This window comes from Rhineura floridana, chromosome 6 (assembly GCF_030035675.1).
Source record: "Rhineura floridana isolate rRhiFlo1 chromosome 6, rRhiFlo1.hap2, whole genome shotgun sequence".
In the NCBI taxonomy this organism is placed as follows: domain Eukaryota; kingdom Metazoa; phylum Chordata; class Lepidosauria; order Squamata; family Rhineuridae; genus Rhineura; species Rhineura floridana.
In genome coordinates, this window is record NC_084485.1 from 127,724,537 (window position 1) to 127,752,118 (window position 27,582).

General features: G+C 41.4%; 1 protein-coding gene across 13 annotated transcripts in view; it reads left to right on the forward strand.

The window, feature by feature from the left end:
- LOC133387928 (hornerin-like) overlaps positions 1-27,582 on the forward strand; it is a 107,432-nt gene that overhangs the window by 50,728 nt on the left and 29,122 nt on the right. For 8 of the 13 annotated variants that reach the window (XM_061633792.1, XM_061633791.1, XM_061633798.1 and 5 more), the window contains 19 exons: positions 1,326-1,556; positions 2,072-2,104; positions 3,689-3,727; positions 3,977-4,006; positions 4,127-4,165; positions 4,292-4,330; positions 4,457-4,492; positions 5,018-5,050; positions 6,755-6,799; positions 8,577-8,621; positions 8,763-8,798; positions 9,529-9,564; positions 9,921-9,956; positions 12,888-12,932; positions 15,258-15,290; positions 16,559-16,600; positions 16,736-16,777; positions 17,895-17,954; positions 19,676-19,711. In XM_061633792.1, the coding sequence (XP_061489776.1) occupies positions 1,326-1,556; positions 2,072-2,104; positions 3,689-3,727; positions 3,977-4,006; positions 4,127-4,165; positions 4,292-4,330; positions 4,457-4,492; positions 5,018-5,050; positions 6,755-6,799; positions 8,577-8,621; positions 8,763-8,798; positions 9,529-9,564; positions 9,921-9,956; positions 12,888-12,932; positions 15,258-15,290; positions 16,559-16,600; positions 16,736-16,777; positions 17,895-17,954; positions 19,676-19,711 (936 nt within the window). The remainder of the gene's footprint in view (positions 1-1,325; positions 1,557-2,071; positions 2,105-3,688; positions 3,728-3,976; positions 4,007-4,126; positions 4,166-4,291; positions 4,331-4,456; positions 4,493-5,017; positions 5,051-6,754; positions 6,800-8,576; positions 8,622-8,762; positions 8,799-9,528; positions 9,565-9,920; positions 9,957-12,887; positions 12,933-15,257; positions 15,291-16,558; positions 16,601-16,735; positions 16,778-17,894; positions 17,955-19,675; positions 19,712-27,582) is intronic. The other 5 variants (XM_061633795.1, XM_061633796.1, XM_061633797.1 and 2 more) reach the window with 5 other exon arrangements.

Here is a 27,582-nt window from a genome sequence, read left to right on the forward strand (position 1 = left end):
GGAACTGTTTTATTGTTTTATATTATATTATTTGTATTATTTTAAATTGTTTTTAGATTTTTAAGTGCTTTTTAAGGTTTTAAGGTTGTGCATAGTTTAACTGTATTTTAATTGTATGTTTTTCTATGTTTTTAACTACATGTAGTTCTATTTGTAAGCCGCCCTGAGTTCCAGTTTGGAAAAAGGGCGGGGTAAAAATAAAGTTTCAATCAATCAATCATCATGATGCAGCTTCTCCTTCCTATGCCAGCTTTTTCCAGTTTCTGGGAGGGGCAAGGCAGGCGTGGGAAGCAGCTCTTTGTGGAATCTTCCCATGTTCTAGTTTCTTCATCACAGCAATCTTCTCCTGCACAAAAGCTTCTGCCCATGTGTGCGTGCATAGCTCTTGGTGCTGCATCCACACAGCCTTCTTCAAAAAACATGAATTGTGCCAATAAAGTTCTCGGCAGAAAAGATAGAGCGGGGGGTATATATAACCCCCTGCCTCCCTACAAACAGCTGATGTGATTGCTATTTTCTGAAGAAAGCTTTTTACATGCAACTCAGGCAGCTGGATCACTGAGAGGAACCCCTCACACAGTACCAGTTTGGGTTTGTGGTTCCTCATCTAACTAGATAAAGCCACCTCAGCTTTATCAGCTAAGTTTGAACTGATTTTAATATTGTATTTTTATATTGTTGCAACCTGCCCTGGAACTTTTCAATAACAACAACAGCAGCAGCAACAACAATAGTTGTCTTGAGTCTTGCCCCTGCCTGGATTGGTGCTTCCTGAACTCAATGATTTTATGACTTTGCAGGGCTTTCCAAAAAATTTCCTGTAATCTTAAAAAGCAAGTACTGTACTATTTTCAGCATTTGGAACGTCAATCATCTCCCCCCTTTTCCTTGTAGGTTCTATGGCCATGCTTTTTTCAAACCCTTATTTGTTTACTATTTCAGATGTATAGCTCATCCTTCCTCCCCAAAGGGAATCCAGGATAAGTCACAATTATAAAATTACATAGAAACCCACTTAAAACAGTACTCTAACATATCTCAAACAGTATTTAAAACCAGCAGTGTGAAAAATAAGAAAGTCTTTACGTGTTTCCGAAATGCAGGTAAAGAAGGGAGCTGCCTGATTTCCCTTGGGAGAGAGTCTCATTGATGGGATGTCACCACGGAGAAACCCCTGTCTCTGGTCCCTGTTCTTTGTGCTATTCCCACCGATGGGCCACAAGTAGAGCCTCTCCCCCAGATCACAGATTTCGGGTTGGAAAGTGCTGGTGATGGTGCTCTTTCATGTTAATAAGGTCCTTTTTTCTGTTTGGGTGTTTTGGCAGAGTGGATCCTCTACTTCCATTGGTGGCAGTGGAGTCTCTGTTACATTTGGTGGCAGTGGATCCCCTTCTTCAGTTGGTGGCAGTAGAACTCCTACTTCAGTTGTTGGCAGTGGATCCTCTACTTCAGTTAGCAGCAGTGGAGTCTCTGTTACAGCTGGTGGCAGTGGATCTCCTTCTTCAGTTGTAAGCAGTGGATCCTCTACTTCAGTTAGAGGTAGCCCTTGTGGTCAGGTAAGAATTCCCACAAATTAGTAGCAGAACAATTTGCTAGAATTGTGTCATATCTTGTAGTGGCAAAGAAAGATTCATTTTGTTTTCCCTAGTGTAAGTAGTTGAAGATATACAAATAATACAAACACTGGTTCAATTTGACATTATTTTCTTGTGTCTGACCAACATCTTTTTGTATCCATTCTCATTTATTGCTATGTGGAGAATTTTTCAAAGTTTAAAAAATCAGATTTCTATAATAAGTTTTGCATCATAAATCAGTATAATAGTCAGTTGTCAGCAGCTTAGCTTTCTGCTGCTTGAAGAAGCCATAGCAAATGCAAAAGGCATAGGAAATTTATCTGTCCATATTTGTCTGTCTGCTCTTTTACAACTTGATAGTTAATGCCCATTTGGTAGAATTTTAATTAACTGACACAATCACTTCTCCAGCAATGAAGACAAAGCAGGAAATAAATGTCCTTTAGAGTTTTTTTAATGAATAATAATAATAATAATGATTATTTTCCCCCTAGGGCTATACATATGATGGCAATCCTTGTAATCAGGTAAGTTTTCTTTCTCTAAATTCCAGATTGTATCTTAATATCTGAAATTTGTTGCCTTGAGTCAGCAGTTGTCATTTGTATATGGATATAGGCTACTGTTCATGCATCTTGCTTATCAATTTGGTCCCCGTATTTAAAAAGGGCGTGACAGAGAAATACCTCATTATGTCTTGGGCCCCCCGCCATGCAGTGCAAGTTCACTACTGAACGGATTGTGGGTGTTCTGACAGTGTTGATCACCTATTGGAGAAGCAGATACTAGACCACCACTTGCATCCTCTCAAGTGATCAGACCTGTCAAGCTCTTACCACTTATTTGGCAGTGGGATTGTTGAACCTGAGAATCACCAGATCACAGTCCTTGTTGCAAGCCTGTGTTTCTGATTTCTGCACTGCATCATCCAATGTTTCAGTTATGGCATATGTTTAAGAAATTACTTGCTTGGATTTTTTTTATCTCAATGAAATTGTATTACAAAGCTTATAATGGGAAAGGAGAAATAGGGAAGAATTACTTATAGTAGGGTATCACCACAGTACACAGTGATCAGTGGATTTAAAGGCAGTGACACTCGTGTTTGTCTTCTACCAAAATTATTTATTGTGTGGCCAAGATTTCTCTCTGTAACTCAGGTGTGGTGAACCTTTGACCCTCAGATGTTGCCAAACTACAGCTCCCATCACAGAGCTTGGAAAAGTTACTTTTTTGAACTACAACTCCCACCAGCCCAATCCAGTGGCCATGCTGGCTGGGGCTGATGGGAGTTGTAGTTCAAAAAAGTAACTTTTCCAAGCTCTGTCCCATCATCCTTGGTTTTTGGCCATGCTTGCTGGGGCTGATGGGAGTTCTAGTTCTGCAACATCTGGACGGCCAAAGGTTCCCCACACTGCTGTAACCCACTATTCTACCTATAACTACTTAAATATGTGAACTAACTAGAAAAATGGTCACCTGAACAGAGTAGGACTCTTTTGCTTTGGAACTATGCTAGTCCTGTTCAGACTAGCGTCGTTGGAGTTAATAAAATGTAAATGCACTGCCTTCAAGTCGATTCTGACTTATGGCGACCCTATGACTAGGGTTTTCATGAGGCTGAGAGGCAGTGACTGGCCCAAGGTCACCCAGTGAGCTTCATGGCTATGTGGGGATTTAAACCCTGGTCTCCCAGGTCATAGTCCTACACCTTAACCACTTAATAGACATGAATAAATTAGATTCATTAATTTCAGTGGGTTTACTCTGAGTAGGACTTAGTTGACTATAACTCTATGTTAAGAAGTTGATCAGTGCTGAATCTACATGATAAGTAGCAACCAATGCAGTGAGATGCTGTTGCTTAAGAGGCTCCCCAATGCCGATTGGGCGTTGCCGGTAACCAAGAGGGGAAGGAGCGAGGTCGTGGGGAGGTCCGCATGGTCTGGGCACAGTGGCAGGAGCATTGGATTGGCTCTGCTGCTGCACCCACACCTCCTTGCCTCTTTGCCCCTCCACTTCTCTCCACTGGCTGCGAATGTAATGAAAGTACTTTAGACACAGGTCCACACTTACAAAATTAATAGTTTTATTAATTATTTCTCCCACAGGGTGGATCAACATCTCAGCAAAGTTCTGGAATGAGCCAGGTAAAGGATTCGTACTAAAAATATTGCTTCACTTACCCTTCTAATGATTCTGATTTATAACAATTTTTATGTTGTTTGTTGTTTTCCTTATCATTGCAGCCGAGTAATCAGGTGAAGTAGCTATTTAACATGCTGCGTACAGTCCTATTTTTCTCCCTCATATTCTCCCTCATATTTTCTCCTGCATATTTTTGTCGTTCTTAAAGATACCAAGTTAGAAAAAGATTAATTTTTTTTGTTTCTTTGCAGGGTGGATCCAAACAATATGGAAGCAACCAGGTAAAACAGATGTCTCTATACATCTCATCCTATTGCAGATTTTGTAAATACTGCTATTTAATTTGCCATTCTTCAAAGATTCTGACAATATACAATATTTTTTAATGATTTGTCTTGCAGGGTGGATCATCATCCCAGCAAACTTACGGAAGTAACCAGGTAAAACTGCTTTTTAATTTTCCTACATTGCAATCCGTTATGCTAAAAAAAATAAAAAGTATAATCTGCCATTTGAAAAGGCCCCCATTTCCAAGAAATAATGTTTTTGTATTGTTTCTGTTGTAGGCTGGCTCATCATCCCAGCAAATTTATGGAAGTAACCAGGTAGAGCTGCTTTTAACCTTTCTATATTTCAACATACTGTATCATCATCATAGAAATTGCATCATTTTCTATTTGAAAAGTTCCCAGTTTACAAAAAAATGTTTTTGTTCATTTTTTTCCATGTAGGGTGGATCATCATCCCAGCAAACTGGAAATAAACAGGTAAACTTGCCCTTTGTCTTCTTTTTATCTTTCCCAATATGGTCTAACACAGGTATGGGGAACTTGTGGCCCTGCAGATCTCTTCCATTTTCCCCCTCCCTCCCTCCTCTCCTTCCACTTGCATGAAATTAGGCTGCGGGCCACATTGCAGCTCTTAAGCCGCAGGTTCCCCAGACCTGAGTATATTCTTTCCTATATTGAATTTATCTTGATTTATAAAAATCTGTGCGTCTGTTGGAATTGCTTTTTAATATGTTTTTAAACTTTTTTCTTTTTTTAAAAATGTTTTTAAAGCTTTAAAAAAATGTTTTAAAGATGTTTTGTGTTAATATGTTTTTAAGGTTGTTTTGTTTTAATATATTTTAAAGCCTGTTTTTATGATGTTTTAAAGTGTTTTTAGTGCTTTTGTTTGCCGCCCTGGGCTCCTGCTGGGAGGAAGGATGGGATAGAAATCTAATAAAATAAAAATAAAATCTCTTGAAAGGAAGTAACTGAGTGTTTTTTTCCCCTTCCGATTTTACATAGGGTGGTTCCTACTCCAGCAATCCTTGTGGAACGGTATGTCCCTTTCTCTGGGTTTACTAACTTGGTGTAAGACATTTGGATATAAATTGCCACCTTCCCTTACGGCTTTTAAAGTGGGAGCTTTCATTGAATAGCATATTATGCATAGTGTCAAGCAACAATTTAAATAAAACCCTTTCTGTTTTAATAAAATGCAGTAGCTTCTTCCAAAGAAAACTTAGGAAGTGTTATCCTTCTCTTCTGTGCCGTCTGAGCTGTGCTCTGTTGGGAAGTTATCCCAATCTACACTTTCTAGTAATCAGAGTAGCCTAAGCCAATTCCAACCATGAATCACTGAGTTTCTAAGTATGCTAGTTTCAAAGTGCCCTCATGTGACAATCCCGCTATACATCAATAGTTATTACATCTGGGGGGGGGGCTAGACTAGAAACCTTCTCTCAGGCAGGATGTTTTGACAACATACTACTACTGAGTTAATTTTCACACAGTACTTTCAAACAAGCAGCATCCCATCTGAAAGCTGAGGTGGTAGAATAACATAGGTTAGTGACTAAACCTTTGAGCTGGCTCTAAATTTTAGCAATATCAGCTGGATTCCCATGGCCATGTTCTTAGTTGGAAAATATACTTACTTGAAGCCTCCCTCAAACATATGGAAGCAGAAGCCATCAGTGGGAGAATAGTTTACCCCTTCGGCCTTGTGCAGACTCAACACTGTCTGATCTAACAATGGTTAGGAGATTGGAAATGCCCCAGGCAGTGGAAGCTAGTCCAGTGGGCCAAATGGGGCACTGCCCCACCAAGCTCAGTCTGCCCTCAGCCAGTCCCCACCTGTCTGACTTCCCACTTAGAACCATTCCAGGGTTGGCTTTGGCCCCATCAGTCACAAGCTCTGGCTCTACCTACTGTTGGCCTTTCTGCCTTCTGCCCTACCAGCCTCCACTGGCCTCATGGGCTTGCTCAGACTTGCTTCTGCTCCTGCACATTACAGTTCACAAAACTGTATTTCTTATGGGTCTTTTGAAATGACCCAAAAGTTCATGTTGCAGTAAAGAAAGCATTAAAAAGAGTCCATAGTAAGATAAAGAGTGACAAAATTCAATTTGCATCCATTTCACCGTTTACAGGCCTCAAGCTGATACATTCAAGTGCTTACAGAGGTGTTAGGGGTGTGTGTGTGTGCAGGGCCGGTGCGGGAGGGTGGCCTGAAAGGCCTCTCCTTAGGGTGGGAGGGTGGCGCTTCTGTTCTACAATCTGTGACAATGCGACCCTGCTGTGGATCACGGAGAAAGAGCTCCCAGACACCCCCCAATACAGACAGCATGGATTTCAACAAGCCTGCATGCATGCCCCGCATACCTCTCCTGTCAGTATGAATGTTGTGTGCACATGTCTGCCATTACCCAAGATGGTGGCGGGGGCTTCCCTAAGGAGCTGATGCTCCACTACCATATTGGTTGATAGCAGGCATGGATGCTATGCGCACACGTCATTCACATGACATGAGAGGTAGGTGGGGCATCTGTATTGGGGGGTGCTTGGGACTTCCTTCTTAGCGATCTGGAACGGTTAGCCCTGCGCTGCCTGTATGGGGGGGTCGGGCTATGGCGCCACAGGCCCAGGGCAAGCTGGTGCCCAGGGGCCCAGTCATGCCTGCGATGGCCCTTTAAGTGTGTATGTATGTATATGAAATAAACACTATATTCAGAGTACCTTAACATGTATTTTTCTTTCCAGGGCAGTTATTCTGGCAAAATATTGAGCAGTAGCAACTGTCCACAGGTAAAAAAAAAATGTCTTCTATTTTCTTCCATTGACAGTTGGAGCCTCAAGCAATGTGTCTGTGGATGAAATGTACTATAGCTGTACCAAATGTCCATAGTTTAAGCATTTGCAGTGTGCAAAGGGGGAGTTTCCACAGCCCCAAATGCTTATTGCGTTCACTGCTATCTGTTGCCCCATTTCAAGTTCTTCAGTGCCCTTCCCTCTTTTCCTTAAACTGCGACTTCTTCCTAGCTATGTGATCCCAGGCGATCACTGGCAGCTTTTGAAGACTTTTATTTTTCAAGCAAGCAAGCATTTATTTAAAAAATTCCTAAATCACCGTTCATCAAAACAGATTCTAAGGCAATGTGCAACAATGTAGATAATAAATGAATTTAAACTTAATGCAAAATACAATCAAACACCACTAACATGACCAACAGTAATAAAAGGCAGTGGGTAACAATTACATAGCAGATGGAAGGACTGTATAAATTAAAATGCCTGGGTAAATGAAAATGTCTGATTTTACTGTTTAAGTTGTTATATATTAGTTCTGGTTCTCTTGGTTTTTAATGCTTTTTTAAGTGTTGAAGTGTTTTTTAAAAATTGTACTTAATTACTGGATTATTGTTATAGTGGGTTGTATGAAAATGCTGCCGAAGCAGAGTTCTACTAAGGCAATGGGTCTTTCCTTCCTTTCTGCTCCCCACAATATACTCTAGAGGGTTCCCCAATGCTCTGGAGCATATTTTGAGGATGTGCAGGGACGAAAGAGGACGGACCATTTCATTGCGTAAGGGGAAGTCTGCTGTGCAAGTGGAAGAGCAGCATTGGATACAATCCTTGGTTAGGGGACCTTCCAGAGCATGTGGGGGGCATTTGGGGGTGATGCAGGGTTAGGAAAAGAAGGGGGAGTCCCATCATGCAAGCAGACCTCTGTTCATGAAATATAAGATCACCCAATGCCTTTTTTGACCATGTAACGCAATTTTCTTTTTCAGTATTTTGCCTGGGAATTCTACCCATTGGCTAATGTTGGTAGATATTCTATAGCAGGGGCGGGGAACTTTGGGCCCTCCACATATTGTGGGACTCCAGCTCCCATCATCCATCACCCTTTGCCATGCTGGCTGGAACTGATAAGAGTCCAACAGGATCTGGAGGGCCACAGGTTTCTCAGGCCTGTTCTATAGAACACCTGGTTTTTGTACTTTGCCTGTAAAATATGCTTTATATTTTAATAGTTGTTATATTTACACTCACCTTTTGTAACATTTTAAAAAATAAAGTTTTCTAATGGGCAGATTGTATTTTTCCTAAATGTAAATGTACTGCCTTCAAGTCGATTCCGACTTTTGGCAACCCTATGAATAGGGTTTTCATGAGGCTGAGAGGCAGTGACTGGCTCAAGGTCACCCAGTGAGCTTCATGGCTATGTGGGGATTCAAACCCTGGTCTCCCAGGTTGTAGTCCAACACCTTAACCCAGCCTTTCCCAACCGGTGTGCCTCCAGATGTTGTTGGACCACAACTCCCATCAGCCTCAGCCATTGGCTCTGTATTTTTCCTAATAGAATGCATATGAGCAGGCACAATTGGCCTTACCTGATTTCCTTTGGGAGGTCTGAAATCTTATCCAATGCTGCCCTCTGCTGTCACCCAGGTCCACACAGGAATTGTGGGGCTGCCTGCTTTCACAGAAGCATCCATGTTACACTTAGAGAGGTTAACCAGGAACTTATATTTAATGAAATATTTTGAATACTTTGAAGTAATAAGTGTTTTCTGAATAGGGTGGACAAACTGGATCATATGGCAGCAGCAGCCAATATGGACAGGTAAAAAATTTTTTGTAGTACAATTGGTTGATTTTTTTTTCCAGATAAGTTTCCTAAAGTTACCTAATGCAGAAATATTTAAGCAGTCTGGTCCTTTAGCAACAAAACCTTTTGTGTAATTAATAAGTGTTTTCTATACAGGTTGGAACATATGGCAGCAACAGCCAATATGGACAGGTAAAAAAAACCTTTTAATATATAGTTTATGAAGTAAATATGTAATAGATGTGTTATCAGGGCCAGCACCATGCATGACTGGGCCCCTGGGCACCAACTTGCCCAGGCCTGCGGCGCTGTAGCCCAGCACCCCCTCCCAATATAGGCAGTGTAGGGCTAATGAGCCAGCCCACAGGCCCCTATCTACATCCTGCATTGTATGAATGACGTGTGTGCATTTCACACATGCCTGCCATCAACCAAGATGGCGGTGGGGGCATCAGCCCCTTAGGGAAGCCCCTGCTACCATCTTGGGTGATAGCAGGCATGCACGGACAGCGTGCAAGGCATTTACCCTGACTGAAGAGATAGGTGGGGCATGCATGCAGGCTTACTGAAGCCCACGCTGCCTGTATGGAGGGGTGCCTGGGAGTTCCCTCTCCGTGATCTCCTGCAGCATCAGGTTCCAGGAACCGAGACTGCCATGGATCGTGGAAAGGGAGCACCACCCTCCCACCCTAAGGAGGGGCCGTTCAGGGCCCCTTGGCTAGGGCCCAACCTGGCTGCCCTTTGGTGCTGTGCCTGCATGTTTTATAGTATGTGACAGGAGAGGAGAACCTTTCTCAGCTCAAGGGTCACATTCCCTCTGAATGCTACCTAGAAACATAGAAAATAAAATAAAAATAATATAGAAAGTAGCTCCTGTAGATATATTAAAGTATTCTTTTTGTATTAAATGTTTTCTGTACAGAGTGGATCATATGGCAGCAGCAGCCAATATGGACAGGTAAACATAGTTTTAATACATGGTGTGTATAATATGCTATATAATATATGTAATAATATACCAGGAGGAGTGTGGAATCTTTTTCAGCTTGAGGGCTGTATTCCCTTCTGGACAACCTTCTGAGCAGAGCTTGGAAAAGTTACTTTTTTTGAACTACAACTCCCATCAGCCCAATCCAGTGGCCATACTGGCTGGGGCTGATGGGAGTTGTAGTTTAAAAAAAGTAACTTTTCCAAGCTCTGCTTCTGAGGGCCACATGCCTGCATATAGAGACATAGAAAATAAAATAAAAATAATATAGAAGTGGCTTTGTGCAGATGTATTAAAGTAATCCTTTTCAATCCTTTTCTGTACAGAGTGGATCATATGGCAGCAGCAGCCAATATGGACAGGTAATTGGTTTACATATATATGTTGTAGATATGAATAGAAATGTTTTTAGAAGTTAAAAAAATCTGCTTCTGAATATAAAGAGCTGCATACACACCACAATTTAACACACCTTCCCCCCAAAATTCCTGGGAACTGTAGTTTACCCCTCCCAGAGCTGCAGTTCCCACCACCCTAAACAAACTACAGTTCCCAGGATTCGGGGTGTGTGTGCTTTAAGTGGTATGGTGCACACAGGCTCATAATCTGCTGTCTTAAAGATGGGGTTGATCTAGAACCAAAAGCAGATAAACACCTGATCTAATACCATGCCAGGCTTCTGCAGGCAAGTTAGAAGTGAGAGTGGAGCTGTGGTCTTGTCCTCCTGTGCCCTTCTCTAGTTTGTTTTAATTTACTGATTTCCAATACAATACAAGTGGACCTCTCTCTTGCTCTGTCTCTCAGAACAGAAAAAGAGTTCCAGAACTGGCATAGTTTCTTCTCTGGGGGCGAGTCAGGGAATGGAATGCTGTGGATCATCTGGATCCATGCCTGTAAAATATAGTATTTACACAAAGGATGGTGTCCAAACCACTTTATTTATAGCAAACTATAGCACACATTAAGCATGAGAAAAGTCCACCAGAAATCTATGAGTGCTAGCCAACTAAATTATATTCAGCAGACCCATTGAAATTAATGGGCCTAACTTTAATTAATTTTAATGGGTCTACTCTGAGTATGATTAAGATTGGATACAACCCAATCTCTTCAATTACCTCAGGGCTCAGTCTCTGGATCACCTGGGCTTTTGTGTACAACCTGGAAGGGAACACATAGAACAGGCACTGGATTTCCTTAACATTACAATCAGCTTCAAAAGACCTTCTCTCTATCCCACCAGTTAAAACAGCTAGATGGGTGAGGACTAGGGAGAGGGCTTTTTCAATCATGGCCCCCACTCTGTGGAATTCACTCCCAAATGATCTCTGCCAGGCCCCCTCTATGATGAGCTTCTGCCGGGCCTTGAAGACCTGGCTCTTCAGGCAGGCTTTTGGGGTGGGTTAGGTTTTATTATTATTGTTTGAGATTTTTAATGCTCTAATGTAATTTGTATGCTTTTATGTTGTATGTTGCCCAAAGTGGCTGGATAACCAGCCAGATGGGCAACTAATAAATTTAATAAATAAATAAATAATAAAATAGTTTCTCCTGATCTGCTCCTGGCACACATTCTTTCTCCTCTACCAGTGTTGTAGCTCTGACCTGACATCAGTGGGGTCAGGGCTGTGGAGATTTACATGGTGTTGGGAGGGGACCTATGAGATCAGGTCTTTCTCTCAAAGGACAGGCTTCTGTATAGCTTCATCTGCTCTAGTGATGGGATCCATTGGCCGGTTCCGATTCAAAAGGATTCTGTCAATGTAACAGGCTGGTATCGATTCAAGTTCATTCTTTGTCCACAAGCTGCTGCTTTTGCCAATCCATTTTCCCCTCTGAAAAAATACTGATATTAATATCAATATTGATATTTTAAAGGAAATGTCAACAATGTAGAAAATATCTATTAAAATATTGATATTAATATCAATATTTTAGATGCGGATTTTTTTTACACAAAAAATAGCTGAAAATAGCTGCAGAAAGTTACTAACTAAAATTCCTATCTGCAACAATAGCAAATAAGCAAATTAATGGGCATTAATGGAAAATGTGGTACCAGGGAGATCCACTCTATCCCATTGCCTCTGGGATGCCTTTCCAGAGACTACAGAGCTGCAGGGCCAGTGGTACTGCACTTCAAGAAGGATGCAGACAAACTGGAACAGGTTCAGAAGAGGGAACAAGGATGGTCAGGGAACTGGAAACAAAGCCATATGAAGAGAGACTGAAAGCACTGGGCATGTTTAGCCTTCAGAAGAGAAGACTGAAGGGAGATATGATAGCACTCTTCAAGTACTTGAAAGGTTGTCACACAGAGGAGGACCAGGACGTCTAGGACGTCTTCTCGGTCATCCCAGAGTACAGGACATGGAATACTGGGCTCAAGTTACAAGAGGCCAGATGTTCCTGAATATCAGGAAAAACTTCCTAACTATTAGAGCAGTACGACAATGGAATGAATTACTTAGGGAGGTGGTGGGCTGTCCAACAGTGGAGGCTTTCAAGAGGCAGCTGGACAGCCCCCTTGAATATGCTTTACGCTGAATTCCTGCATTGAGCAGGGGACTCCTTCTAGGCCCCTTCCAACTTTACTACTGTATTGGGCTGATGGGAGTTGTAGTTCAAAAAAGTAACTTTTCCAAGCTCTGATTCTATGGTATAGCACACAGATATGGGCGAAACAATCCTATACTGACATGATGCTGGGACTGGAAAGACACTTCTGCTGCGCCAGGGAAACAGCTGCCTCATCTAAGCATGCTCAGCTCAGAATGGAAGAACAAATATACACAAGTAGAAGATACAAAAAAAGTCATGAAAAATGACAGAGGCCCACAGTGTTCCAAGAAACACTGTCAGTGCCCAGCAATCGGGACTGTGCTGGTGACTATGAGATGTATCCAACTAAGTCTATTCAGAGCACACCCACTGAAATGAATGGACCTAAGTTAGTCATATTCATTCATTTCAGCGGATCTACTCTGAGTATGATTGCACTGTTATTACATTATCCCACACCGTTCATTTCAATGCAAAGGAAACATTGCAAATGTGGGGAAAGTTGTCAATTACATATAGTTTGTGGACTGAAAATAACAATAGCAAATGCTGAGCATATTCACTGGACTGATTTTCATTTTGGACATGGGACAGATAAGCAAACACTGACAATTTCTGATATCTCTAGTGTTCCTAGGTGTACAGCCTTCAATTCCAGGCTCCTCATCCCATATCATTTAAGCAGCTTTTCTCATATTAAGAAATAATTGGGTTCCTTTTTTTCTTTGCAGGGCTCACAGAGTAGTGGACATTACAGCAGTAACAACTGTGATGACGTAAGTGGCCCTTCTATATTGTACCGTATCTTTGTCATGTGATGTGCTATTAACATTTCACTTGTTATTATTTCTCACAGTTTCCCCAAAGCTTTGTGCAGTCATCTGGTTCAATTGCCTTTTGTACTTTCTGCTTCCTGCATCCGTTGCCAAATCCTGAACTCTCATGTAAAAAAATCATTCATGTGTGAATATGGATGAGATCGCTTTGGTTGAATCTTTCTACTTCACATTCCTCAAACAGTCTTTTCAATATTGTAGGGTGATACACCTAAATCAGAATTTTTACAAGCTAATAAGCTGCCTTGCAGTACATGAAATTTGATCACAGTGATTAAAATATTAGTGATTTCACTTCAGCTTTTTCTGATTAATGAAAGGTAGGAGAAAGAAAGATTTGACAGCAAAAGCCATTTGCATTTCTCATGTCTATAACTCTACATGAGACAGAATTATAGGTGATGTAAAAATGGCTGTCTTCTGCTTTCTCCCATATTTTAATAGCATCTACTAGTGGCACGTGTCAGATGATCTTCTAGACTTTGGGCTCATCCAGACGACTGCAAAATGTGTGACACGCCCGCTATGTGTGTTCATTATTTTTCGGTCGTCCAAATGACATCTCGCGCTGTTACGCATTTTCGCAGGTTAAATCTGCTCCTTGCAATACTGGCAAAAATGCGATTTGCTGTTTAAAATCGGGAATCATCTGCTGTGCCTTCAGGAGATAGGATGCAATACCACGGACTTTACAGCTGATAGGCGGTTCTTGGGCATTTCCCGTTGCCCCTTCTCCTCATTCCAGCCAATCACGTATCTGCACTTTTGTGCATGTGCGAGAATAAGCCCAGGAAAATTGAACCAATCATTGCAATGGCGGGGTGTTGGGGGGGTTCTGCAACTACTGCGCAGATGCATTTTATTTTTTGCCAGCCTGCAAACTGGGCGGCTGCTCTGGGTGAGATCTGCAATGCACAGCAAGCGAGAAAGGGGCTGCTGTCAGTTTCATGCCTGCCTCCGGAAAGCTTTGTCAATTTCATTCTACCTGCTGGGGTTTTTGTTTCAAATCATTTTGCCGGCAAAAGCCTATCACACGGCCGCTGCCACCACTGACGCCACCGCCTCAGCTCTCCTCCTCTCCCCTCCCCAAATCTTATCAATTGTCCCAAAGGGAGCAGCAGGCAGCCCACCCCTCATGCACGCTCCTAGGCGGGCTTGCCTTCACTGGGGAAAGCTGGCAGGCACAGCTGGTCTCAAGCTGCAAACAGTGGAGGGAATTCGTTTTACCTCGGCGTGATATACTTTATTCGTTTGGTGCCATGGCTTAACCTGCTTCAGTGGCTTTAGGCACCTTGAGACACCTTGGAGAAATAAGTGCAGTTGCCAGCGTGTGTATCTCCTTAGAGACTGGAGAACCATAGAGAATGAAATTGACAAAGCTTTCCCAAGGCAGGCGTGAAACCGAGCAGCAGCCCCTTTCTTGTTTGTATTTGTGATATTATGCTTAAACGAATGTGTGCTTTTCTGCCTTTATGGATATTTAAGGAGATACACATGCTGGCAATTGCACTTAATTCTCCAAAAAAGCAAGAAACATGTCACCCCCCCCTCCTTCTGCCTTTCCTTCCCTCGGCAAAATGATTTGAAACAAAAACCCCAGCCGGTAGAATGAAATTGACAAAGCTTTCCGAGGCAGGCTGAAACCGACCCCCCTCCTTCTCCCTTTCCTTCTGCGGTGAGAACTCCTTTATAGCCATATTGTGCTTCGTTGCAAAGGGGGAGAGGAGCATACGTCATTTTTTTGCTGACCAATTGGTTGATAGGGGGAGGTTTTAGAGGCGGAGCTTGGAAAAAGCGAAAAGAATATAGGGACCTTACCGCTGCTTGTGCGGGTGCAAAAAAGCATTTTTTTTAATTGGGAAAGAGCAAACTAAAAGGCAAAGTGAGGACTATCAAATGATAAACCGAATATGGAAACCGTGGATTATCCCGCTCCGTTTGGATAAGCCCTTTGTCTATGCAATAAACTGATATGAGTTTTACACCTGTGTAATTGTCATGGCTTCCCCCACAAAATCCTTTTATGAAAAAGTACTGACAATTAGCCATTAATGATCTGTAGTCCCCTCAAAGAGCTGCAGTTCCTTAAGGTTCTGTGGGGGAAGGGAACATTAACCCATTTCCGTTAACAATATCAATGCATTCTTAGCATCACTTCTGAAGAAACAAACAAAAAACCCTGTATATTTTCAAGATATCACAAATGAGTCTCTTCACTCTGTTTGCAAAAGAAATAGCAACTGTTTATTATTTCTACCCCTCTAGGGTGATGTTTCTACTTATGGTGCAAGAGCTCTGGTAAATACTGTTTCTTTATAATATTTTAAAATATCAGTTAAGATATGTTAACTGAAATTCATGGGTCACATATTGATCCTTTGAATCAGAAGATTATGACTGTTTCTCAGATTTGAACCCTATAATTATCATTACACCCTCAGAGCTCAAGGCTTGGCTAACATATATGGGGCACTATTACAGGCTCCTCAAACGGCAGCTGGTAAAGAAAGTAGTAGTTCATATATGCTGATATAGTTGCACTGCTTAAAGGAACCTCATATCAGAATCTTTCTATAGACTTCCAGATACAATGTGATGAGAGAGAGTGAGTTCCATTCCTATGTGTAACTGTAGTAAATATTAGTGGCTGGCATTATACTTCCACGAGAGTGGCTGTATACTATAGCCAGCATGGATTTTTCACATTCCGCAATGTTAAATTGAAAATACCCCCATGCCATTCTGCTGCTTCCCATAAGCTCATTTCAAAACAAAACCCTACAAAACTGGTCTCTTAATTTGTTGAAATAAATTAAAAATCAGCCATGTTTACAGAGTACCTGTACTCCTATTACTGGCTTTGCCCCATACTTTGACCTTCATCTTCTGCAGTTTAAAAGTTAAAAAAAATGCATGGCTGATTTTTAATTAATTTAAGAAATTCAACATTGGACTCTATGATAGCACAGGCATGCTCAGTAAGAACCAACTGTCTGTGTTCTAAAAGCCAGACTCACAGCTGTTTGGCTTAGCTAATTAGGGGGCCATACCCACCCCAGATATTTTTCCACTTTAAACGCATGGTTTCCCCCAAGATTCCTGGGAAGTGTAGTTTGTGGACTGTGAAAGACCAACCCAAATTGTGTTTGCATTTTTACAGATTTGTAGGGCAGTACAATATCTCAGAGGAGGTCAGGTCTCCTGCTCGCCTGGTGCGTTCATTATAGCTACCCAATTTCCCTACTTTTTAAAGTTTGATAGAAATATCTGTTGGCTATAGGTACGTTCTTAAACCACAAGGGTTTTTTTGCCTATTAGTGAATTATACCACAAGGCTGCTGCACAATTGCTCACTATTATACTGTTGCGGTGTAGTGTTTTGCACTGACATGTTGCATTTGGACCATTGCACATTTCATATTGCCTCCGGAAAATGTGAAAACACCTGGCTGGTGAACTGAATTCATTTCAGCCTTCATGTGTCACATACTGAGGGGGCAAGGTTTAAAATACAGAAAAGATTTTTATTTTCATTTCATTTTATTTCATGCCACTTATTTTGACAGAGCTCAACGAACTGTAGACGCAAAAGGGATGTAGCAGCTCAAGTAAGCACTCTTTTGTTTTACCACCTGCTGGGTTTTCTCCAAATATGCTTCTAAGAACATATTTATAAACAAAGGCACAGAGGAGTTTGTTTGGCACCTGCTAACTTGAGTTTACTTTTTTTTTTTATCCTATAGGATACATTTAACACTTTCATCAGAAAGATTCAGGAAAAAAGAGTAAGCACAACCCATAACCATAATCTCAGTTTTAACCCTGAGAGGCAGTGGAATTGATTTTTTTGGCAGCAGTGGCTCATATTCTCTTAAAATTGTATAAATGTCTGGCTGTATCAATGGCTCTTTGCCAACTTTGAAGTCATGAGAATAAATGCTTTTAAATATGATATCAGGAAATAAATGACCATGCCACAGATTCACTTGCGTTAGCAGAGAATTCCAATTTTAGTCATACATTTTGTCCCCTTATGTTGGGCCATGGTGCGTTTGTGTTGTTTACAAACCCTTCTTGGATTCAGCTGCCTGTAGTGTTTTCTGTGGTGTCGTGCACTTTACTCATGAAGTTTTCCTAATGGAAGTTATGATTATTTGTTTATTTATTTGTTATTTCTATATATATTCATCCAAGAAGTTCAGATTGTCCTGAACTATCTAGTTTAGGAATGGCGTCTGTTCAAGGCAGTTTTAACTGGCCCCTACTGTTTCTGTCAGATAGTAATAACAACGGTATAGCAAAACTTTCAGCCATGGTTTAATTGAAATGGAAAAGAACAAATGATTATTCCATCCTTTCATATTACATCTCTCTGTCTTGGATTTGTGTGTTTCATTTGTAATATGCAAATGTACATATTTGTATGAAATGCTATGCTTGAGAACATGTGGTCTGTAAATGGGAAGATCTCACTAACAGTTACCACTAACTTTATTGTGGGAGGGACACTTGTGAATACACCAGTTTGTATGACAAAATACATCAGCCCTTTGAGGTAGGTTAAGTTGAGAAAGAGAGAGAGACTCAGCAAGCTTCATAGTTGCAGGGATTTGAACCCAGCTCTCTCACATCCAGGGGAGGGAGATCAAATTTCCCACTGCTCTTGATCTTCCCCTGTAATGCACAGCCAGGCAATAGTGTTCAGTGTGTTCCTAAAACTCTGCATGAACCCTGCACCCTGGCTTTTTATTTTCCCTATATCTTTTGTAACATGCAGGGGTTCCTCAGTGGACACAAGCTGTTGTGGAAAGGTTCCCTGAGCATAGAAATGTTGAAAAGCACTGCTCTAACTCAAAAGCATGAATGCCATCAAAAATTAATACTTACATTTCTTTTACACAGGCACCTCCTTTGTTCAGAAGGACTCGAAATGCTCTAATCAGAAAGACTCGAAGTGAAAAAGTAAGCATGATTCATATATTTTTACTTGGCTTTTGACCATGGGTGTCTATGGTATTGTTGGCATTTTTGTAGGGCTCCAGCATCTATTCTAAAAATTAGCTCATATTAAAATGAAGAAAAACAACAACAACCACTAAGTACAACTCTATTTTGTCATTTCAGCTAAGAAATTATTATTGCATTTATAACAGTCTCATTTCTATTTGTTTTATGATTTAGGAAACACATTATGATTGTTGTTAAGGGTCAGTGCATCAAAGTTATTTGCTTCTGATGGCCACTTTCTTCCTCTGACCTTGGTAGCTATCTGATGATGGTGAATGGATTCTCTGATTTATCAGGAGAAGTTGTACTTTTGCAACTTCCTCACTGTGTTTTCAGCAGTGGCGTGCAGGGTATTGTCTACTCCTCAGTGGAGAACAAGTCACTATAGTTTGGTGATGGAGCTACCGAGTCCTAGGACTGTCCAGCTCCAGGAGTGCTTTTGTCTCAAGCAGGGACTTGAACTTAGAAGAGGTACATCTCTAGGAGATGGGTTTCCTTGAGAGAATTAATGAGGTACTGTATATCCTGTGGGTAACACAAAGCTCTTAGACACCCCCTGCCTCTCCCTATTTTTTTTTAATTTGAGGTTGTTTTGTTTGCTTTTTGCTTTTTCTTTGGTTGAAGGGGTTGTTTGTTTCTTCGGGGGGGGGAGCAGCCTGATTTTGTTTGTCTCTGTTTTACTTGTGTTGTTGTTGTGTGTGATGTTTTGGGAGAGTTTGAGCATCACCAGTTTTTCTTCTGTAAAATGAATATTTTGTGATGCCATTTTTTTTATTTCCAAAAGCGTCTCCGGAATCAAAACATTTGGAGAACAAACTAGCCCTGCCACTAGGCATATTTTAAAAGCCATCCTCCACTTCCCTGGGGTTGGTTAAGAGCAGCAGGTTTTATTGGTACCAGTCTTTGTCAGATGTCATGGTCCTCCTTGATAGGGATGCGATCCATTGGGCATTGCTGCTTTGAAAGCATTAAGTTGACCTAAAGGCAGTTCTTTTAAAACTGTCCACTGCTTTTACCAGACCAATTTTTTTCTGTCCCCAGTAACATTGATTTTCTTTTTTCAAAATATTTATATTAATATTTTCTTTCAAAATTTCAGTATTTCATTTCAAAATATTGATATCTTGAAAGGAAATATTGATAAATGAAAGAAAATATCAATATTCTGAAATAAGAGATTGATACTTTGAATGTAAGTATTAATAAAGGAAAGGAAAGTGGCTCTGCTGCTGCTGCTGCATCCACTGTGACTGAGCCTGGTCATTCACGTTGGAAAATTCAGCTCAAGGAGTTTGTAGAGGTTGGTCTAGAAAGTCCCATTCCCTTCAATCTTCTATGTCAATCTATATGCAAGAATAGTTGGAAGATATGATTTCTTTCTGTACCTGCTCCTCCAGTGCTGGAATAAAAAGTTACATTGGCACATGGGGCAGAACTCCCAATGTGTTTTGTCCTCCAACACCCATTCAGAGATGAAGAAGACAAGGTCAATGAAAGTTTACTCAAAATGTGATTCCCTGTTATATTTGTGTAGCTGCTTTTTGAGCATTGGGTGACCCATGTTGTAATATTTTGCAAACCAGCCAAAGGGCCCATTAGTATTGTCACAGGGCTTTGTTCTTGTTTTTTGTTTAAATCAAAGCAAGAGATTGAAACTTTCCTTTGTATCTCTGCAGGCTCGCGCTCTAATCAGAGCAGCTCGGAGTGAAAAAGTAAGAACTGCCTGACACCATTTTCTTCATTTTGATTCTGAGCATCTGCGGTATTGCTAGTGTCTTCATAATGCCAAAGTTAACTCTATTTAAAATGTAGAGGTGTTGTAGGCCCCTTTAAATAATAATTATGTATCATATAAGTCTATATAGTTAGAGTGTTCTGAAGTTGCCCCCCTCAGAGTTGTAATGAAATGTATTTTTAAAAGACAAGCTGTTTCTGTACCCATTCTCCCGCTCCAGGAAATCTGGGCATACAGCCAGAGTGTAGCTCTTAAATCAACAAGTCTGAGCTTAATTGAAAACATGGAAGAGACCAGAAAGAATATCTTATTAGGATTTTCCGGATGTCCAGTAGTAACCTGACATAGATCTGATATAGCTGAGAGACCTGTGAGAATGTCTGTGAGAAATGTCTGTGAGAACGGAAAGGTGATGCAATTTCAGATAGGATGATCTAGTTGAGAGACTATAAAGGAGAGATCACCAATGCAGTTCTTTATCAGTCCTCATGGACTGATCATATGTTGCTGCCAGTTTGTCTAACTGCTAGGTCTTATTCCAAGGCATATCTGAGCCCCTGTGGGTGAGATTTAAATTGTCATTCTTTTCTGTCTGTGTTAAGATATCCAGACTGTATATGAATATATTGTATTACTTAATATCCTTTGGTTTTGTGTTGTATTATTAATCCTGATTTATTAATTTACTGGCTATGACCAGAGTTATGTGTGCTTATATATATGTGTAATCAATAAAAAACATAACCCTCCTTCTGCTGTGGAACTCCTTTTTTACCCTGATTTATCTCTAGTCCTGAGATAAACCTCTGGTGGGAGTTTCCTCTTTAAGTCTGCCTGTTCAGATACACTGCTAGGCAAATGCAGCTGATAACATGCAAGGACTCTGAACAGCTTTCGGCTTAAGGGAAAAGTGAAGAACCCTCAGATCTGCGCATGGGCATGTAAAAGATTGTGCAAATGATTTCAGTTGGCAAGCCTGCCAGGAGCTACTAGCGGCAGATGTGTCCCAAAGAGAGGATCAGATAAACTGCAGCAAAATCTGATTTTCTAAATATTTGCTCTAATAGGCTGAGAAAACATTAGACCAAGTATAAAAAACTTGAGTGACCTGAGCTTGAGAGAGCTGGGTGGCAGGGTATACATATATCCCTGTACTCCATGACAGGAAAAGTCTTGGGAAGACACAAACTTCAGTCATGACACAACCATTTGCTGATACAGAAGGCTTTTTAGCTGCTTTCCATAGAGTTGGTGAAAGAGAGCCTGCGGATTATGACTTTGTGGTCTTTGAAATAACAAATGGAGATTGGTTAACAGGATACCGGTATACCACCACAGCCTATGTGGCTGATGTGGGTGAGGAAGTTCCAGGATGGATATATGTGCATGATCATGCATATGAAAGAGCAGATGTACACATTCAAGCCAGAGAAGCAAGGGTAGCTGCCTGGCTGGGAGCAATGCCAGAACTCCCTCCTGAAGTGATGAAGTATGGGCCTGTAGCCAAAAGGGCAACTGATCCCTAGGTTGATGAGGGGCGAAATTATATCCCATTAACTCCTGAAGAAATGCCAGCTGTAGTCAACAGAAATGATATGGCTCAAGAATATGAAGTTCTGAGAAGGCAATATTCAACAGATAAGAGTTATATGCAGGAGCACCAGCACCTGTTCCTGGAGAGTATAGGGAGGTGCCCCAAGCCCATACAGGTGGTTCGAGGAGTTGTAGGACCAACACCTAGTATGAAGGATGTGGCAATGTGGATTTCCAAGAATATGGCTGCTATAGAAGGGGTAGTCCCAGTTCTGTCAACAAATATATGGAAGAGATTTGTCAATGCCTTACCCCCAGCATATTTGGTTTTGACTGAGAATGAATGTAGCAGTTAGAGTGATGTTTGGCAGCACTCTATTTAAAGGCACATGGGCATATTGGCAGCCTCTAATCTACAACCTTGTTTGGCCAATACAGCAAAAACAGAGGGAGCAGCAGTGCCCTTTCGACTGGGAATGTGCCTGGCTCCAGAAGCCTAAGCCACTGTGTATGGCATAGTGAAGAGTTTGCTGAGAGGACAAGCATTAATGTTGGCAGTGAATACAGCTTTAGAAGCTCTAGCAGATGTACAAAAGTGGAACAGTTTGAGGCAGCTCGAGCCCAGAATGCCCTGGGTCTAGATCCATTAGGAAGAACTCAGGGAGCTCAAGAGAAGGAGACTGCTGAAGAAGCTGACACTGGAACGGCAGAGATTTGGAGGTAGAAGAAGACTGGCACAACATGCAGGGACAGAGACAGCTCAGAGATCTCAAGGAATCCCGCAGAAGAGATATGAAGAGCCACAGAGGCAGCAAGAGCTAGCCTCACCAAAAGGACCACAGAGGAGATATGAAGAGCCACCAAGAGAAAGGTATCAGTTGAGACTGATGGTAAGACCACCTTCACGGTATGGTGGTAAAGAGAATCCTGAATTCAGAGGGCGATGTGTTGCCTGAGAAGCCAGAGGACAAGCAGCAGGCCCCCTCACTCCAAGAGGACGATGTTCAGCTACATTATGAGCAACAGGAGAACCTGGCACACTGGTTACAGAGCCAAAGGCAGTGCTACACATACGTACTGTATAAGTAGAGGAGGATGTCACTCAAGACTGAGTATCCATATGGGGTAGTTATATATCAGGGCAAGGCCTTTCAGGGTTTGATGGATATTGGAGCTGAAATATCTTGCATGATTTTACCCCCAGAGCAGGCTCATGTCTGTTGCAGAGCCTGTTAGGATCAAAAGAAGTGCCTGTGGTGCATGTGACTATAACATTTAATGATGTACCAATAACTGCGGAGATGGCGTTAGTTGACAAGTTGTATAATACAGACTCAGAGCTTGGAAAAGTTACTTTTTTGAACTACAACTCCCATCAGCCCCAGCCAGCATGGCCACTGGATTGGGCTGATGGGAGGTGTAGTTCAAAAAAGTAACTTTCCCAAGCTCTGTACAGACTTCATATTGGCATACCAATATACGAAGGTGCCACCACAGTGTTTGCCAGTAAACACGTCATACTTGTCAGAACCAGTAGACCTTCCAGTATTGTTGCAGATGCAAACAGAAAAAAGCAAGTCTGCCAGAAGAACAAAAATATATCCTTTTTTGGATTCTTAGGACAACATCATCATTATTTGCAGAAATGGAGAAACCAGGTGGGTCATCAAAAGGATATTTGCCACAACATAGGCCTAGGGACCATACCCCCAGTGAAGCAAAGGCAATATACTATAAACAGGAAGGCAACCCCAAATATACAAAAAGTTGTGAATGATTTAATGAAGCAAGATGTCCTTGCCGTACAGACTTCTCCAATGAATTCGGCTGTGTTCTTGGTCCCAAAGCCTGGAGTTAATCAATGGATGTGCATTGATTACCATGATGTGAACCAAAGAACACAATGAATAGGGACACAGAATTGTCACACCAGGTCTTTACTGAAACAATTATATCAAGGAAAATATAAGACTACCTTAGATCTGTCAAATGGGTTTTGGTCCCATCTAGTAGATCTGCAGGACTAGTGGCTGACTGCATTCATGTGGGCAGGATGCCAATACGTTCTTAAATGTTTGCCTAGGGGATATCTCAATTCACCTGCCATGTTTGCTGCTGATGTACATTTATTGCCTTATGTCGAAGACACAGTAGTCTATATTGATGATATATATACATCCCATGATAATCCTCAGAAACATGTAGAAACCGTGATGAAGATTTTTCCAGATCTTAGGGAAGGCTGGATACATCATTTCAGTGAAGAAATCTCAAATAGCAAGAAGCGGTGTAGATTTCCTGGGCTTCACGATATATGAAGGAGGACATGGCATATCTGATGGATTCCACACGAAGTTAGGAAATAGTAAATCTCCCACAACTACCAAATGCTTGCAAAGCATATTGGGAACATTGAACTTTGCTAGATTGTTTGTACAGGATTATGCTGAATGATGTAAGACACTCTGTGAAGCCCTGGTGAGAGCTCAGAAGAAGGAAAGACCTCTCTGGACACACTGTGAAGAAAGAATACTGCAAGATCTGGTAAAGGCAATAACTGGAGCAATTGCCCTAGTAATAAGAAACCTGGATGCCAGGTTTAGTAGTCAAAGTACAGGCTACACCCTAAAGTGCTATGTATCAATTCCATAATGAAAATAGTGTGGGATCACTGGCTTTTTATTCATATGCCTTCAAAGGAGCTGAGTTAACATACACTCTGTTGGAATAATTATGGTTAGCAATTCATTTAGCCACGTTAACTGCACATGATATGGCTCAAGGGCAACCCATCATATTATATTCAGCGTTAACAACGCCAACACGCCGACAGAAATCAGCAGTAGCTGAGATGAAAACAGTTAATAAAAGGTGGTTAAACTGGCTAGCCATGTTAGAGAACACTCAGATAACCTTCCATTATGAAGAAGATACAGGAGCAGCTAAAGATTTCCTTGACTTTGAAACACAGCCAAATAAAGTGCTTTTGTTCCAAACATGCCCAAAAGAAGAATGTACCACAATATATTATACTGATGGGTCAACTGTGAATTCCAAGATAGAAGGGAAGAATACATCTGGTGCAGCAGCCCGTGTAAAAACACCCTGGGTAAATGGAGAAATACAAGTTCTGCAAGAATGGAAGATACCCTTTGGAGACCATTCCGCCCACTATGCTGAATTAGCTGCGCTGGAATTAGCACTCGCAGAAGCTGCTAAAGACAAACCACCTACTCTAATAATAACTGACTCTACTTATTTGGCCCAGGCCTATACTGAAGATTTACCCACATGGATATTGAATGGTTTTGTGAATAATAGAAGAAAACCTTTGAAACATGCAGGCAAGTGGAAAAAGATAGCCATTATTAAACAGACATCCCCTGATTGAAGTTGTGTTTCTACCAGGACATCAGAAATCAGAAACAGCACACAAAACCTGCAACTCTTTGGTGGATGCTTTAGCACAGTCTACTTCTAAAGCAGCAGGTGTTAGCTTAGACTTAGCAGCAGCATTTAAAGGCAAGCAGAGATTCTGTGCTAGAACGATGTGTAGATAAGTCTAGAAAAAATCCAGTAGGATACCCAGAAAAGAATGAATATTGGTTTGAAAATGATATATGCATGGTTAAGAAACCTGATGGCATGTAAGAGTCCTCCCTCCTGTACTGTACGTTGATATAAGATGGCCATGAATCATTGGAGCATGTACACCCTGGTAGGGATGCTACCCTTAGCACATTTACAGACTAAATACTGGTGGCCTAATCAAAAGAAGGAAGTGGCTAGACATGGGATGTAGTGTTTGCCATGCTTACAAAGCAATGCAGCAGACACACAGAAATTACCTCCTTTCAAAATACAGCCAGCCACTGAACCCTGGAAAAACTGTATGATGATTATATTGGTCCTTTAGCCCCATCACATGGCCATGTGCTAGTCTGTGCTGATGATTTTTCTGGATTGCTAGACACCAAACAGCTGATGCCACAACAAGAGGATTCAACAATCTCATTGGGCTTGCAATTCCCCAATCCTTGCGCTCAGATCAAGGAACATGCTTCACCTCTGCCACTGTGCAGCAATGGGCAAAGGAGAGGGGTATTAAATGGAAATTCAGTGCACCTTTTCACGCCTAGAGCTCGGGGAAAGTGGATCATAAGGTCTTTCAGATAAAGCGTGCTCTTACCAAGTTGTTAGCCAATAGGCCTAAAAAGTGGTACACTCTAATTCCAGTTGTGCAATTAGGAGTGAATAATATGCCTAGACGCAAGGATGGGAGAACTCCATATTTTTTAATGTATGGTGTACAAATGAATACTCCTTTTCAGCAGACAGTAGAAGCACCAGCTTCTTCAGCTGATCGCTTAGTCCTGATGAAGGAGCTAAGAGATGAATTGTCTCAAGAACAAGGTACCCCTACAAAGCTTCCAGAAAAACCAGCAGTTTGGATTCCCAAAGTGGGAGGTTAGTTCAAGAAAGCAGAACTATCAAGAGCCCAGATCTACATCCTCAATGGAAATCTCCTCAACCAATTATAAGAGTTATCAATCCACGAACCCTGGTAATTGAAGGCCAGAAAGGACAGGAAAGAATTGTATCCATAGATAATGTAAAAGAACTCTTAAACTCCATCAACTACCAGAAAATGAAGTTGAGGCTAGTGAACAGCCACTTATACCTGTCCAAGGTCAGCAAGTGAATTAGAAGAAGTTGTGACAGTAAGACATGAGTTTCGAACATGTACATAACAAACGTGATGACTTAATAATATGTAAATAGCCAAGATGGGGAAAAAGGAGTAAAGAGATACAAAACTTAACCAGCTACACAGTAACTTTTGGGACGAGAGACAATGACAGAAGTGCTTATTGGGAAAGAGACTCCCCGAAGATACCTATTAACTACAAACAAGTGTTTAAGAGATGGACAACAACAATCAAGTACTGAATGGAATGTTACTATTAAAAAGTTTATCATAGAAAGAGACAGTATGGAGGAGCTCTGATTAAGTCAGAGTCTTGCCAAGATTTTAATTGGTCTCTTCTTGATTTAGCAGGAGCACCCTCTATGCCCAGAGTACCCGCTATATCAGGGACAATGGCCCTAGATTCAAGGATTAACTGCCAATGAGAAGCCCCTGCTCCTGTCTTTAAATAACAGGGGATGGGTTCCATTGGGCAGAACAGAATTACCAGAAGATAGAGATCAAGTTGTGAATGCCATAGTACAATTGATTCAACTCTCTGGAAGAGATGTGGTATGGCATAGTGTGGAGAATGCAACTCATATTTCCTACCTTCAAGCATACCTGTATAATTTTGGGAAAATTGTAATTGTCATAGATTCCTTTATGTCCTTAACTACTATGGCAATATGCAGTGAAGGGTTCCACCATGATTGCTATTCTGGCTGGGCATCTTATGAAGTAATGAGAGAAGTCACATCTGAATTTTCCTTCACAAAATTGAATATCATTCCTAAAGCTGTACTGACATGTCCCCACGGACCCTACTGGCATTGTATCACTAAGATGAGCAATTTCCTAAACCTTGAATTTGATTATGTACAAAGATGTGAAACTCCATTCTTAAGAAGGAATCCTAATTGGACCCCTGGAGGTGTTGTACAAATACTAACTACTGAATCATGAAGCTTGTGTCACCATTCAAACTGACTGGCAACAAGATGACATCATAAGAACATAAGAACATAAGAAGAGCCTGCTGGATCAGGCCAGTGGCCCATCTAGTCCAGCATCCTGTTCTCAGTGGCCAACCAGGTGCCTGGGGGAACCCCACAAGCAGGACCCGAGTGCAAGGGCACTCTCCCCTCCTGAGGCTTCCGGCAACTGGTTTTCAGAAGCATGCTGCCTCTGACTAGGGTGGCAGAGCACAGACATCAGTGATTTATAGTCAGAAAAGGAGTCAGAAGTGATCCCTAGAAGAGGACAGCCTTTTGGACTGGATAGTGTGTATTGAAACAGCTGTTGCAGAAGATGTCGAAGAAGAATCTGTCAGAAGACCCGTATGCACCGTTACACCAATGATACAGCTATTTGACATCATGTAATAAATAATTGTTTTGCTTTTCTGATAACACTCCTCGGGGTGCAAAGTGGGGGTATTGTAGGCCCCTTTAAATAATATGTATGTATCATATTACATACATATGTAATATGTAACCCTTCTGGGTTTAGCGCTGCCAACATACACGAGACACTGAATACATCACTGGACGTTGTCTCTCTTTTAACTCTAAGTAGCTGCTACAAGGATATATATGTGTGAAATCAGGGTCAGGAATGCTGGGGCC